Source organism: Pteropus vampyrus, unplaced genomic scaffold (genome assembly GCF_000151845.1).
Source record: "Pteropus vampyrus isolate Shadow unplaced genomic scaffold, Pvam_2.0 Scaffold434, whole genome shotgun sequence".
Taxonomy (NCBI): domain Eukaryota; kingdom Metazoa; phylum Chordata; class Mammalia; order Chiroptera; family Pteropodidae; genus Pteropus; species Pteropus vampyrus.
This window is the reverse complement of record NW_011889215.1, coordinates 2222936-2240061: the sequence shown is the minus strand read 5'-3', so window position 1 is coordinate 2240061 and position 17126 is coordinate 2222936. Positions and strand designations below refer to the sequence as shown.

Genomic DNA, 17126 nt, shown 5'->3' with positions numbered 1-17126 from the left:
TGTTTCTTTTTATTTCTCTAATTTCACATTACTAGAAATACACAGTCCATTTCATACAACATTTTTTCAAGGTTATGATAACAAACTAACTGTCTCTCCCCATGATGCATATGTTCTGGTGCTTCCTGGCCCAAGGTCTTTTCACTGGCTTTTCTTTCAAACCGTATTCATTCTTAGTCATCTCGGCTAGAAATTTCCTGCTTCAGAGCTAAAGGTAAGCACATTCTACTAATTTCTCAGGTTCTTATGTGCTTTGGGATCATAATTAGAACAGTTAGAAACAAATGTGAGAAAAAATTGTACTCAGAATTCCTTCTAATAGTTTATTCTTTTAATTATGGTCTTTCATCCTTCCTGAGGAAGTTCGTTTTCCTAATTGAATTATAACAATAAAATCTATTACTTATTTGTCTAACCAAAGTAGCCTTCCCCGTTAATAAATTTATAAGCTTCTCTATATTCTTAGTCTTTAAATTATTATCAAACTCTACCCAACAATTATGGCCAGGGTTTTCCTAATGGAAATAAGGGTGAAAAAAAATCCTACTTCTTTTACCCTTTCATGAGAGTCACTCTTTTACCTAATTAACTTTTAATTAAGCGTGGTAATTATGGTAATTAGGGAAGCTGGCATGTGTTTGGCTTCCTGCATCACTGCCATTAACATATGCAAGTGGATTATTTGTGGTTCTGGGACAATATATATTCTCTCTGCCTTTGTTATCCATTAGTTCCACAGTCCTCTGACTTCCTTGGTAACAGCACAGGGTGTAGTATAAACAAGAAGTAAAAACATGTTCATTATCACAAACTCTTCCAAAATTGTTATCTCTTGGAAAGCCACTCAGTAACTGCAGTCTTGAGAAACTCTTTGCTTGGTTGACTCTGTCATTGAGGGACATGCATTCTCCAGAAAAGAGGTCTCAGTCTTTTTTTTCTTTTCTTTTTGCTCTTTTTTTTTTTTTTTTGGCTTTTTTAAAAATTAATTAATTTATTTTTATGGTGACATAAGTTTCAGCTATACATTTTAACAGTAAGGCATTGTGTGTTTACCTCCCATAGTTAGATTTCTTCCTGTCACCACATATTTGACCCCTTTTACCTCATCTCCTCCCTCTTTCCCTCTCTCCCTTACCCTCTGGTAACCACTAGTCTATTGTCCATGTCCAATGGTCTCTGTTTGTTTGTCCTGTTGGTTTGTTGCTTTTAGGTTTATATCCCACATATAAATGATATCGTGTGATTTTCAACTTTTTCTGTCTGGCTTATTTCATTTAACATGATTATCTCGAGGTCCATCTGTGTTGTCCCAAATGTCAATATTTCATCTCTTCTTATTGCTGAGTAATATTACATTGTATATATGTACCACAGCTTCTTTATCCATTCATTTATTTATCGTAAGACACTTTGGTTGCTTCCATGCCCTGGCCACCATGGTTAATGCTGCTATGAACACCAGTGTACAAATACCTTTTCAGATATGAGTTTTCAAGTCTTTGAGGTTTTTAATAAAAACAGTTATTCATATTTTTATTTCCCAAGGCTACCTTGAGATAATTCTCCTCCTCTCAAACGTGTACATGTACACACATACACATATATGCACACACACAAAGCCTTAAAGGGATAGAAATGGTAAAAGGATACAGGGGCATGCTGAGAGTAAGGCCTTGAAAAAGACTGAGAAGAAGAGAGCTTCCTTCAGTGCACCCAGAGCAAAAATGCAGAAGGGATTGTGACAAGCTGTGCTCGCTCATTTGTGTATTTATCAAAAATGTCCATTGGATACTTAGTACCAAGCCTTGCTGCAAGCCCCAGTCAAATTGTCTACTGTGAGCTTCCAGGAGCAGTAGGGGAATAAAGTAGACAGCTCTAGAACAATCTTGACCTTTCAGTGCATCCTGCATCTCTTGTGGCAGAGGGAGAGTTTCACTCTAGTAGCAACTTCCTTTTTATTGCCTCAGAGAAACTTAAGATAATTCAATGTAAAACATTTTAAGCCATTTTATTCTTTACCTTGTTAATTTTTCCAGGTATGTTTACCATCTGAAATCGTAATGTTTAATTCACCTTTAATGAGATCTTTCTGCTGGGTGTAAGCAACATTCATCTTCCATTGATTGTACAACTATGGCTATGGCCAGGTTCTCTGCTAAGTGCTGGGCGTACAGAGATGGTAAAGACAGTTCTTATCCTAAAGAACTCAAAATCCATTTACAAGAGAAGACAGTGTGTTTTAATGTGAGCAATACTATCAGAAAAAATAAAGACAAATTGTATAGAAAAACAGGTGGGAAACTCTCTCATGCTTCTTTGGGAGAGGGAAGGCAGTTTGGGATAGTCTGCATAGAGATAGGAATGTGTATGCTGAATGTGAAAAGGTGATGAAGAAAATGGGAAAGGGACACCACACGAAAATTGTATATTATGATGAAAAGAAAGAAAAGAATGAGACTGCCTCATACTCCAAAATACGGGGACCTCTTATACTTGATTCTAGACAGAATTCAAAGCGGGCCATGTGCTGGGTTCAGATGAGTCTTTGTTTATCATTAATGAGTACTGCCACATGAATAGCCAAACTTTAGAGTTATAACTGCTTCTATTCAGTAAGATCAAGAAAACTGATTATTAGCTGGTAACGGTGATATGGTGCTAGCAAAGGTTGTTGGGACAGTCCAGGATCAGTAAGTGAATTAGAAATTCATCTATCTTGGAGTTTCTCCTTGCTTTCCTCTCTTTCTCCTCTCTTTCTTTCAACAGTGTACTGATTAATAATATCCACAGTCTTATTATGATGCTACTTTATTTTATTTAGCACAAAATGGCCTTAGAGTTGGAAGCAAGTACTCCCCAGCATCTTCCACCACATAGTGCCTAAACTAAACTCTCAAATACTTGGGGGGTGGGTGAGACAAGTACCCAGTCAGTGTCTGCTGGACTGGAATCCTGCTGCTTCCACTTATGCTCAGCCTCCAGAGCCTGTTTGGAAAAAAGGAGAGAACATAGGCCTTAGAGGAAGGCAGACTTAGCAGCTGGATAATCTTAAGTAAGTTACCTAACCTCTATGAATCTCAGTTTTCTTATCTGTGAAATTGGTGAGGGAGCAGGGAATAGGAGTATTATCTTTTATATTTAATTGGAGCATTAAACAGAATGCCTTTCACTGTGAACCTTCTCTGACCTTTAACATAGACACCACTGTAAGAGAAGCCATGGTAAAACCAAATTGCTTTTAAAGTGAAGAATTTTAAGGACGTGCTGATGTACCAGGGAGTTTGGTTTTCTAGCTGTTAGGGTATTAATTAAAATTGCTAAACACACATTTGGTTCCTACACAGTAGACAATGAATTACCGACATTGCTTGTAGGTAAAGTCAATCCTTTTCTGCATCATGTATACCATGTAGCAGCCATGACTCATTAGCAAGTCACCATAACCTTACCTGTTCTCTTTCTCAGGTGTGTATGTCTTGTCTCCTCAGCTAGATTTTGATGAGCAGTATGGTGTTTCCTATCTTTTTTATTCCCAACTACACATAACCTGGATCCTAGAAGATGTTCACAAAGGCTAGTTCTTTATTCGATTACTTGAATTAAAGCCAAAAGATCCTAAAACTTTCCTTCTCCCTAACCCTCCCATACATCTATTCTCATCATATTCCTTGGATAACAAATGCTTCATTAACAGCCCCTCATCCTCTGGGACTGAGACTCACTGTGGAGTACAAAAAAGCAGTGACACTAGCTCCTCAACACTCCAGAGCAGAGTCCAGAGACTAAAAGCTGCCTGTCATGCTCATGGTGGTCATGCGGTCCAGTTAGGTTGGAGTCAGTCCACTCCCTAGCAGGAGTTAGGTGAGTCAAAGAAAGCTTTGAGTCACCAATCTAAAGATATGAAATAAGTTTAAAATTCTTCATCTGGAATAGGAAAGCAGTTGTTTAATGTTGTTTTATTTAATGGCATTTGTTCAGCTCACTGAACCAGTTAAAAACTATTCCATGCTTTCGCAAAAGAGTGGAAATTGGAAACTATTCCAGGAGTGGAAATATAAACGGAACTGTGCAGTAAAGAATCTGGTATTGATTTTTTTTAAGTAAGTTACGACAAGGGTTCGATGGAGGTTTTTATTCCAAAAAAAATCTCCAGGAAAGATTAAATGCCACCAAGTTTGCTCCCTAACACACATCTGCTCCAGGCCCTCAGCTTCTATTATACGCATGTATACTTGGTTCCCAATATTATGGAAGGTCTCCTTTGCCTAATCTGGAGAACAATTGAACATTTATACGCAAAAAAAAAAAAAAGGATCTAGATGTAGATCTCATATCTTACACACACACGTGTGCACACACACACACACACACACACACAAAACTCCAAGTGGATCATAGACCTAAATGTAGATATAAGACCACACAACTTCTAGAAGAAAACACAGATGAAAATATACATTACAGATGAAAATCTAATGACATTAGATTTGGTAATGAATTTTTAGATATAACACCAAAAGTATCATCCATGAAAGGAAAAATAAATAAAGTGACTATTAAAAATTTTTTTGACTTTATTAAAATTTAAAACATCTACTCTATGATAGACATTGTTAAAATAATAAAAAGACAAACCACAGACTAAGAAAAAATAATTTCAAATACATATTGGAAAAATGACTTTTTTCTCAAAATATTCAAAGAATTATTAAACTCAACAAAAAGAAAGAAACAACACAATTTAAAAATAAACAAAAAATCTGAATAGACGTCTCACCAAAGCAGACCTACAGATGTTAAATAAACACATGAAATGATACTCATCATAATTCATCATTAGGAAAATGAAAATTAAACCAACAGTGAGATACCACTATGCACTTATTAGAATGGCTGACATCCAAAATGTTGACAACACCAAATGCTGTGAGGATGTGGAGCAACAGGAACTCTAATTCCTTGTTGGTGGCAATACAAAATGGTATAGCCACTTTGAAGGTCATGTGGCAGTTTCTTACAAAACTAAACAGACTCTTACCATATGATCAAACAATTATGTTCCTTGGTATTTATCCAAATGAGTTGGAAATGTATGTCCACACAAAAACCTGCATGTGATTTTTATAGCAGCTTGATTCACAATTACCAAAACTTGGAAGCAAGCAAAATGTCCTTCTACTATCCTTTAGCTCTCAAGCCTAAAAAAGATGTGGGTGAAACTTAAATTTATATTACTAAGTGATACAAGCCAGTCTAAAAGGTCATGTACTATATGATTTCCATTATATGATGTTCTGGGAAAGACAAGCTGTAAGACAGTAAACAGATAAGCTATTTTCAGTGGCTTGAAGAGGGATTGAGGGTTGAATAGATGAAATACAGGGGAATTTGTAGAGTGGTAAACCATTCTGTATACTATAATAGTGAATATATCACACCCTGCATTTGTCAAAATCTATAGAAATTTACAGCATAAAGAGTGAGTCTTATGTGTGCAAATTTTAAAAAATCATTTAGGAGGTCCAGGGATTTCAGATCGAAATACAACAATAGAATCTGATTGTATTATAAATAAACAAAATAACTTCAATGAATGGGGTAAAGAGAAAGGTGATGACCTAAATAACTTTGAAAATGAGTGGAGACTATAAAACAAAGGCAAAAGCACTGTTCTCTAGATCAGGGGTCCTCAGTCCCCAGGCTGCAGGCCGATACTGGTTTATGACTTGTTAGGAACGAGGTCACACAGCAGGAGGTGAGTGGCAGGCAAGCAAGTGGAGTTTCATCTATATTCACAGCTGCTTCCCAGCACTAGCTTCACCGCCTCAGCTCCAACTCAGATCATCAGGCATTAGGTTTTCATGGGAGCACCAATCCCTGGTGCCAAAAAGGTTGGGGGACCACTGCAGATGATAAAGTTCACCACAGTGATATGGGTTAACAATTTGGAAACCACTATAAATGTATACTAGAATCAAGCAGTTAAGTAATACATGGCAAATGTTGGTGCAGAAGGTTATAGATAAGCAAGGAGAGAAGGCTCGAAGAATGTGATAATGGAATGGAGTTGCAGACATCAGCATGAGTTCATGATTAGCTTAATATAGGTACAGATAGATAAATATTTATAGATATGTACATACACATTGCTTAGTTCACACTATTTTACACTACTTATAGTTTACACATATTTCTTTGCTCTGAAATCTTAACTGAAAAGGCCTAGAAGCAATGGCATCCCAGTAGCAACTTGAATATTTAGCACTTAGATCTTGGTTTCTAATCCCGTTCTTCAATAAAAGGAATCAAGTATCCCTGGAATAATGGCTATGGTACAAAATAACAAGATGAGCCTGGAACATCTTTTAATGCCAGAAAGTAAATAATTGTTCCCCAAAATCACTACCATGAAAGTACGTCTAAAGGACACAGATGCCAAGTGAAAGAACTCCGAATGGCCAAATAAATAAAATTATATTGAATTATAACCTAAAATATAAAATAAATATCCATGTATCCATACTGATACAAACAAATGACTGAATAAATAAACAGAACCAATAGGCAAATCTCCTAGGCAGAATTCCAAATAATTTACATAGGTAGATACTCCACTCTCAGGAGGTGGGGCACAGTGACTTCCTTTGAAAGAATACATTATGAAGGTGAGTGGGTAGAGACTTCACAACAGAGTAACTTGATAGACACTTTCTCAGCCAAATGGTGGTGGTCAACACCAATGGTAGTATGTTGTGTTGATGGTAAGTTCCTTGATATGATGTAATGAGAATGTTACTTTGCTCCTTGTGGTTTTTCTCCCCCCAAATCCATAACCCCAGTCTGATCATGACAAAATTACCAGACAAATAGCAATTGTAGAACATTCTACAAAATACTTGACCAGCAATCCTTAAAACTGTCAAGATCATTAAAAACAAGAAAAGTCTGAGAAACTGCCACAGCCAAGAGGATCATAAGGAGACATGCTAAATGTAATAACAGCTAATTGCCACTGTGGGATCTTGGAACAGAAAATGTACATTAGATAAAACTAAGGAAATATGAATAAAGTATGAACTTTAGCTAATAATAATGTGTCAATACTGACCATCAATTGTGGTTAATGTACTATATTAATGTGAAACGCTAATATGGGAAACTGGGTGTACTTTGTATGGGAACTCTCTGCTAGCTTTGTAACTGTCCCATGAATCTAAAACTGTTCTAAAATAAAAATATATATATTTTAAAAAATAGTTCGTAGCTCCACCACCCAATTAATATTTGAGATATTCTTCTAGGGATTTTTCTATGCCTTTTAATGAATATATATATAAACTTCTGCACCATCGAACCATGATTTTAATTATAAAATAGTGTTCTATCTTTTTTAATTATAAAATAGTGTTCTATATTTATGTTGTTATCAGTTTTTCACTATTATAATTAACAATTCAGTGAACATTATTGTATATACATCTTTGTACATATCATTGATTATTTGTTTAGGGCTCCTGAGTTACAGATCTTTCAGATTTTTAAGTCCTAAAGGCAGACAGTGTGATGGTGGAACTATATGTGTCACCTTCTATTGGGTTAGAATGTGTGAGTAGGATGCTTATTCTAGATTTTTAGTGACAACGCATTTTCCAATTAATGAGTTTGAAGAAATACTTATATCTATATTTGACAAATATGATACTTGGATTTTGAACAATTTGTATTTATTGTAATTTAGATAGATCAACTGTGATTATAATCCTTCACAGCACCTTAGTTTATTTACAACTATTTTTTATCTTCTATTCTTATTCTTACTATATATTAGTATCAGGTAGACAATATAATGGTAAGACATTTATATAATTTATGAAGTGATCCCCTGATTACTCTAGCACAACCATTACAATAATATTGACTATATTCCCTGTGCTGTACTCTACTTTCCCATGACTATTTTGTAATTACTAATTTGAACTTTTTCATCTCTTCATCTTTTGTACCCTCTCTCCTCTTTTCTCTCCTCTGGTAATCAGCAGTTTGTTTTCTGTATCTGTGAGTCTGTTTTCATTTACATTGTTTCTTTTGTTCCTTAGATTCTGCATATAAGTGAAATCATATGGTATTTATCTTTCTCTGTCTGACTTATTTCACTCAGCATAATACCCTCTAGGTCGATCCATGTCGTTGCAAATGATAAGATTTCATTTTTTTTTATGGCTGAGTAATATTCCATTGTATACATGTACCACAGCTTCTTTATCCAATCATCTATGATGGCACCTAGGTTGCTTCCATATCTTGGCTATTATGAATAGTGTTGCTGTGAACGTAGGAGTGCATGCAATTTACAAACTAGTATTTTGGTTTTCTTTAAATAAATACCCAGAAGTGCAATTACTGGGCAAAAGGTAGTTTTGTTTTTAATTTTTTGAGGAACCTCCAGACAATTTTCCATAGTGGCTGAATCAACTTGCAATTCCACCAACAGTGTATGAGGGTTCCGTTTTCTCCACATCCTTGCCAACACTTATTTTTTGATTTATTGATGATAGATAACCTGACAGGTGTGAGATGATATCTCATTGAGGTTTTAATTTGCATTCCTCTGACGATTAGTGATGTTGAGCATCTTTTCATATGCCTATTGGCTGCTTGTATGTCCTCTTTGGAGAAATACTTATTCAGATCTTCTGCTCATCTTTTAATTGGATTGTTTCGTTGTTGTTGTTGTTGAGTTTTGAGTATTAATCTCTTATCAGATGTATCATAGGTAAATATCCTCTCCCATTCAGTAAGTGGTCTTTTCACTGATAATAGTATCCTTGCTGTGCAAAAACTTTGCAGTTTGATGTAGTCCTAATTGTTTATTTTTCCTTTTGTTTCCTTTGCCCAAAAAGATATATCAGAAAAAAAGTATTACTAAAAGCAATATCAGAGAGTTTACTGCCTATTTTTTTCTTCTAGGAGTTTTATGGTTTCAGGTTTTACATATAAGTCTTTAATTCTTTTCGATTTTATTCTTGTATATGGTGTAAGAAGGTGGTAGAGTTTTCCCAACGCCATTTATTGAAGAGACTGTCTTTACCCCATTGTATATTCTTGCCTCCTTTGTCATAGATTAAATGAGCATATAGATGGACTTATTTCTTGGCTCTCTTTTCTGTTCCATTGATCTATGCATTTGTTTGTTTGTCAGTACCATGCTGTTTCAATTGCTATAGCCTTGTACTCCATCATGACATCATGTAGTGTAATACCTCCAATTTTGTTCTTTTTTCTCAAAATTCCCATGGTTATTCAAAGTCTTTCATGGTTTCATATAAATTTTTGGATTATTTGTTCTAGTTCTCTGAAAAATATCATTGGTATTTTGATAGGGATTCCATTGAATCTATAGATATTTGGAGTATTACGGATATTTAACATTAATTTCTCCTTTCCATGAGCGTGATTTATGCTTCCATTTATTTGTATCTTCTTTAATTTCTTTCTTTAGTGTCATAGTTTTCTGAGTACAGGTTTTTTACCTCCTCAGTTAAATTTATTCCTAGATATTTTATTTTATTTTTAAATGCAGTTGTAAATGGGATTGTTTTCTTAATTTCTCTTTCTGATAGTTCATTATTGGTGTATAAAAATGCAACAGATTTCTGAATTAATTTTGTATCCTGATAATTCATTTATCAATTCTAACAGTTTTGGGGTGGAATCTTTGGGGTTCTCTATATAGTATCTTGTCACCTGCAAATAATGACAGCTTTGCTTTCCCTTTCCTTTTATTTCTCTTTTTTGCCTTATTGCAGTAGCTAGGACTTCTACTTCTATGTTTAATAAACCAGTAAAAGTGGATATCCTTGTCTTGTTCTTGATCTTAAAGAAAACAATTTTAGCTTTTCTTTATGGAGTATGATGTTAGCTGTAGATTTGTCATATATGGTGTTTATTATGTTGAGGTATGTCCCCTCTATTCCCACTTTGCTGAGAGATTTTATTATAAATAAATGCTGGATTTCGTCAAACACTTTTTCTGCATCTATTGATATGACTATATGATTTTTATCTTTCAATTTGTTAATGCAGTGTATCACATGAATTGATTTGCAGATATAGTACCAACCTTGCATCTCAGGAATAAATCCAAATTAATCATGATGTATGATCATTTTAATGCATTCTTTAATGTGATTTGCATATATTTTGTGGAAGATTTTTGCATCATTGTTCATCAGGGATATCGGCCTGCAGTTTTCTTTTTTTGTACTGTCTTTGTCCGATTTTGGAATCAGCATAATGGTGGCTTTGTAAAAAGAGTTAGGGAGTCTTCCTTTCTCTTGAATTTTTTGGAATAGTAGTAAAATACATGTTAATTCTTATTAGAAAATTCACCTGTGAAGGCATCTAGTCCAGAACTTTTGTTTTGGGGGAGTGTTTTTAAATTACTGATTCAATTTCTAGTGGTAATCGGTCAGTTTAGATTTCTGATTCTTTTTAACTCAGTCTTGGGAGATTGTATCTTTCTAGAAAGAAATTAAGTTCTTCCAAATGGTCCACAATTGCTCTGTAGAGTCAATTGTCACTTCTTTTTCATTTCTTTTTTCCTTGGTGAATATGGTTAAAGATTTATCACTTTTGTTTATCTTTTTAAAGAAACAGATCTTGGTTTCATTGATCTTTCGTATTGCTTATTTAGACTTATTTCATTTATTTCTGCTCTAATCTTTATTATTTCCTTCCTTCTACTATTTTGTGCTTTGTTTGCTATTCTTTTTCCAGTTCTTTCAAGTGAAAGGTTGGATTATTTATTTGAGCTTTTTCTTCTTTCTTGAGATAGGACTGTATTGCAACCAATTTCCCTCTCAGGACTGCTTTTGCTGTGTCCCATAGATTTTGAGTTGTGTTTTCATTTTCATTTGTCTCTACATATCTTTTGATTTCTTCTCTAATCTCATTGTTAACCCATTTATTGTTTAGTAACATGTTGTTTATCCTCCATGTGTTTGTGTATTTTGCAGGAATTTTTTTTGTAGTTGATTTTTAGTTTTATACCATTGTGGTTGGAGAAGGTTGATATGATTTCAATCTTCTTAAATTTCTTGAGATTTATTTCATGGCCTAAAGTGGTCTATCTTGAAAAATGGTCCATGTGCACTTGAGAAGAATGTTTTGCACTGAAACACTCTGAAAATATCAATTAATTTTATCTTGTCTAGTGTATCATTTAAGGCCACTGTTTCCTTGTTGATTTTCTATCTGGAAGTTCTGTCCATTGGTGTCAATGGGGTTTAAAGTCCCCTACTATGAGTGTATTACTGCCAATCTCTCACTTTATGTTGGTCAATATTTGCTTTATATATGTCGGTGCTCCTGTTTTGGGTGTGTATATATTTATTAAGGTTATGTCCTCCTGTTGGACTGATCCCTTTATCATTAAATGATGCCCTTCTTTGTCTCTCATTATAGCCTTTGTTTTAAAGTCTCTATTGTTTGATATATATGTTGTTACCCAGCATTTTTTTAAATTTTCACTTGTATAAAATATCTTTTTTCCATCCCTTAACTTTTAGTCTGTGTGTGTCTTTCAATCTGAAGTGGGTCTCTTATAGACAGCATGTATATGGATCTTGTTTTCTTATCCATTCAGCTATCCTATGTCTTTTGATTGGAGCATTTAATCCATATATAATAAAGTGGTTATTGATAGGTACATAGTTATTGCCATTTTATTATTCATATTTATGTCCCTCCACACTTCTTCTTTTTACATAATTCCCCTTAACATTTCTTGTAATAGCAACTTGGTGGTGGTGAATTCCTTTTGCTTTTTACTGTTTGGGAAGCTCTTTATCTCACTTTTAGTTTTAATTGATAGCCTTGCTGGGTAGAGTAGTCTTGGTTGTAGGTCCTTGTTTTTCATCACTTTGAATATCTCATGACAATTGCTCCTGGCCTGCAAAATTTCTGTTGAAAAATTAGCTGACATTCTTATGTGAGTACATTGTAAGTAACGAGCTGCTTTCTCTTGTTGCTTTTAGAATTTTCTCTTTGTCTTTAAACTTTGCCATTTTAACTATGATTGTTTTTGTTTGGGTTTGTTTGGTTTCTTCTTGCTTAGGACTCTCTGCACTTCCTGGATTTGTATGTCTATTTTTTTCAATAAGTTAAGGAAATTGTTCACTATTTTTTTTTTTCAAATAGGTTCTTATTCTCTTGGCCTCTCTCTTCTTTTTCTGGTACCCCTATGATGCAAATATTGGTACTTTCAATGTTTTCCTAGAGGTCTCTTAAACTTTCTTCATTTCTAAAATTCTTTTTTCTTTTTGCTATTCTGATTGGGTGTTTTCTGCTACATTTTCTTCCAAATTACTAATTTGATCTGCTTCATCTAATCTACTATCGATTTTTAATGTATTTTTATTTATTTTATTATTAATTTCTCATTGGTTCTTTTTTATGTCTTTTTTATGTTTACTATGTCTCTGTTGAAGTCCTCACTGATGTCATCTATTATTCTCCTAAGTTCATTGAACATCCTTATTACCAGTGTTTTGAACTCTCTTTGGTAGGTTGCTTGCCTCCATTTCATTTTGTTCTTTTTCTGGAGTTTTCTCCTGTTGTTTTATTTGTGACATGTTTCTTTGTTTTCTCATTTTAGTTGTTTCTGTTTTTTTTTTCTATATATTAGGTAGATTTGTTACATCTCCCAGTCTTGGGCAGGTGGCCTTATGTAGTCGGTGCCCGGTGTGTCCAGTGGCACAGTCTCCACAATCACTTGCACTAGGAGCTCCATGAGTGTCCCTTGTGTGAATTGTGTGTGGTCTCCTGTTGTCATTAAGCCTTAGTTGCTGTTAGTATGTTAGTGGATGGAATTGACTCTCAGTGCTGACTGGTTTTGAGGATTGACCCTTCTCGGTGTATGAGCCACTTCGTGGGGCTGACCCTACTGAGTGGAATTCACCCCAGTGAGATTGTGTACCTGTTGAGACCACCCTTTGGCTGTGTCACTTGTGTGCCTAATCAGGTGGTGATTTGTTTTATCTGATGCCAGCCTCTTGGTGTATTCATTCTGTGGCCCCTTGAGAGGGGCTCCTGTTCGAACCAATGTCAGCCACTGCCTGTGACTTGCCCAAGGCTGCCTGGTAGGCAGTACAAAGAGATCCATGTGTGGTTGTTGCCTGTGCTGGTCCTGAAGGCACGTGGGAGAGACCATTTTGGGAACTCAAGCCAGCTGCCACCAGTACCAGACCAGGCCTGGGGCAGCTTAGCAAAAAGTCTAGGGCACTCCAGGAATAAAGAATGGTAATAACTACATTCCTATCAACAAGTACCTCAAATGGAAAAGAATTAAGTGCTCCAATCAAAAGATAGAGTGGCCGAATGGATAAGAAAACAAGACCCCTACATATGCTGCCTACAAGAGACTCGCTTCAGATTAAAAGTCACACACAGATTAAAAGGAAGAGGATGGAAAAAGAAATTGCCTTGATGGACCTAGAGGGTATTGCACTGAATGAAGAAAGTCAGATAAAGACAAATACCTCATCAGCCACATACACGTGGAATCTAAAGAACAAAATAACAACAACAAAAATTAAAACAAACTCATAGATACAGAGAATATTTTGAGGGATACTAGATGGGAGCAAGGGTTGGGGGGATGGTGAAAAGGGGCAAAGAGATTAAGAAGTGCAAATGGATAGTTACAAAATAGTTATAGAGATATACAGTGTAGCATAAGGAAAATAGTCAACAAAGTTGTAATAAATATTTAAGGGGGAAGAGGGATACTTCATTTAGTGAAGTATCCTTCATGAAGTAGGGCGACTACTTCATGAGTTATATAGATCTCTAATCACTCTGTCATACAACTGAAACTGATATATTACTGCATGTCAACTGTAATTGAAAAAAAAACCTCATTGAATTGTACCATGTAAATATGAACAACTAATTGTCTATTATACTTCAATAAAGCTGGGAAAAAAGGGTAGTTATGTGTTTTCCTATTTCTACATATGCCTTTAATTTCTTTTACTTCTTTTCTCATTCTAGTCTATCCATGAGAAGAATACGAGAGGGAGAGGGGAGAGGACAAAAAATAATCTTTATTTTTATCTCTGGGCTCAAAATTCCACTAGAGATATTTGTCACAAAGCAATTAAGATTGAGAGTTTGGTAAATTGTTTTATTTAAATTATTACACCATTATATTTCATTAAGGCAACAGAAATTTCTTAGAGGTAGCATGGCTTGTTTTTACCTTGTTGTCAATTTTGCAGCTGATATTTATATATATTCTTTCTTAGGTGATAGTGTGGCTTTTACCTCAGATCTCCTGCAAGTACTACAAAGAAGAAAAAATTCTGAATAATTAGTCAAGATTTCTTTCAAGTCCAAGTAATATTCTTGACTTTACCACAAGCAGGGGAAATGAAGCACATAATCAGTCTATATGAAAACATAAATGATACAGCAAGAAATAATTCAGACTGTCCTCATGTGGTTTTGCCAGAGGAGATATTTTTTACAATATCCATCATTGGAGTTTTGGAGAATCTGATTGTCCTTCTGGCTGTGATAAAGAATAAGAATCTCCAGGCACCCATGTACTTTTTCATTTGCAGCTTAGCCATTTCCGATATGTTGGGCAGCCTGTATAAGATCTTGGAAAATACCCTGATCATGTTCGGAAACATGGGTTATCTCAAGCCTCGTGGCAATTTTGAAACCACAGCTGATGATATCATTGACTCCCTGTTCATCCTCTCTCTACTTGGCTCCATTTTCAGTCTGTCTGTGATTGCTGCTGACCGCTACATCACAATCTTCCATGCTCTGCAGTATCACAGCATTGTGACTATGCGTCGCACTATTGTCATCCTGACAGTCATCTGGACATGCTGTATATGCAGTGGCATCACCATGGTGCTCTTCTCCCATCACATCCCCACAGTAATTACCTTCACATCGCTGTTCCCTCTGATGTTGGTCTTCATCCTGTGCCTCTACGTTCACATGCTCTTGCTGGCTCATTCCCATGCCAGAAAGATCTCAACACTTCCCAGAGCCAACATGAAAGGGGTCATCACGTTGACCATCCTTCTTGGGGTTTTCATCTTCTGCTGGGCTCCCTTTGTCCTTCATGTCCTCTTAATGACATTCTGCCCAAATAATCCTTATTGTGCCTGCTACATGTCTCTCTTCCAGGTAAATGGTATGTTGATCATGTGCAATGCAGTCATTGACCCTTTTATATATGCCTTCCGGAGCCCAGAGCTTAGGGAAGCATTCAAAAAGATGATCTTCTGCTGCAGGTTCCAGTAGAATTATTGGTCCCTGATTTTAGGAGTCATGGTGATAATATTGTCAAGTGATAAAATAACATGACATACCAACAAATACTAATGTTCTCAACTGTTTTTTCCTTCCCCAGTGTGTATGAGAATTATTCCACTTACTAGTATTTGTAATAGTTTGGTTCTATGTGAACAGTCTTGCCATAGTACAGCTTTTATAACCAGAGAGATAGAATAATGAACTATAAAGAAGGACAGAGTACAAAGCACACATAGCAATACAATTTGAGAGCTTTGGACTAAGGCAAAAACTTGTTCTTTCCTGGCTGGAGGCCACTATAATTGATTTCTAAAAGTTAAAGTACCAAGATAAGTACTCAGGCCAGAAACTACAGGGCCTTTAAACCAAAGAAGCCAATAAATTGCTGCAGCTGAATTTGCCCATCCCACACTACCACATATAGAATCCCTTTCCTCCCTCCTACCTGCCTGCTTTACTGTTTGTCATCTCAAATCTTTTTGGCAGCAAGAAAGGTAAAAATTATAAATGTCAAAGAATATGCTTTGAGTTTTCATGAATGAAGGAAACTTCTCTATTAGTCTTCTTTGCTCATTCAGTATCCCACTATCTTTTAAATCCTTATTAAAACGTTTCATGTTTTAAAAGCATAAATTTCAAAGGAAGAAATAAAAACTAATCCATTTATTTCCTATGTGGGAATAAAGGCCAGAGGAAAATCGTAATTATCTGAAGAATGTATAATCAATCTTTGTGTTTGTCCCAGTGTAGTAGTACAGGAAAAGAGACCCAAATATGTATTTTGTGAAGTATTGAGAGGGAGAGAGAAAGGAAGACAAACAGAGACAGACAGAGACAGAGAGACAGAGACAGACAGAGAGAGAGAGAGAGAGAGAGAGAGAGAGAGAGAGAGAGAGAGAGAGAGGCAGAAAGACAGAGAGAGAGTTAGTTAGTTAATCATGCCTTTGGACTATGGGAAAAACCAAGACCAAAACAACACTTCAAGACAGTGCTATTATTGAGACCCAAGCCAGAGACTCTTCCATGGACGAATCTGAGAGGCAGACCTAATTAGTAGAAAATTTCATTCTACCATCAGCCACAGGACAGATGCCAGATATTGAAAAGTGTCATCACCAATGAGAATAAAACATAATTTGTAAGTTCATCCATTTAAAAAAAAATTATTAAATTTATTGGGAATGACACTGATTAATAAAATTATATAGATTTCAAGTATACAATTCAAAAATAAATAATATGTATATTGCATTGTATGTTTACCACTCAAAGTTAAATTTCCTTCCATCAACATATATTTGACCCTACTTACCTTTATCTGCCTCCCCCTACCTGTGTGTTATGAGTGTTTGTTTGTCTTGTCCATTTGTTGCTTTCAATTTTTTATCCCACATGTGAGTGAAATCATATGGTTCTCAACTTTTTTTTCTGACTTTTTTGTTTAGCATGATAATCTCAAAGAGGTGGTACATAAATACAGTGGAATATTACCCAGACATAAGAAAAGATGAAATACTGGCATTTGCAATAACATGGATGGATCTTGAGATTATCATGCTAAGCAAAATTCATCTGTTTTTAATAGCTAAAAATAAAGCTTAAAGAAGAAGTGACTTCTGATGGCAAGTTCTTGCTAAATTGAAAAGTAACCTAAAGGGATGAGTGATGAGAGAAAGAGAGGAAAGAAGCCAGGTCCTCAGATGCACAGAGCATGGTTGCTCAGGATCCACTGGGAGTGACAGCATCTTTTGGAAGAGGCAACATTTTGACCTTGGAAGAGTTTTCCCTGA

General features: G+C 35.5%; 1 protein-coding gene across 1 annotated transcript; it reads left to right on the top strand.

The window, feature by feature from the left end:
• Positions 1-165: 165 nt before the first annotated feature.
• Positions 166-15324, top strand: MC2R (melanocortin 2 receptor). Its single transcript, XM_011381330.1, has 2 exons — positions 166-214; positions 14307-15324. The coding sequence occupies exon 2, from the start codon at positions 14431-14433 to the stop codon at positions 15322-15324; it is 894 nt and encodes a 297-aa protein (XP_011379632.1). The 5' UTR covers positions 166-214; positions 14307-14430.
• Positions 15325-17126: the final 1802 nt, after the last annotated feature.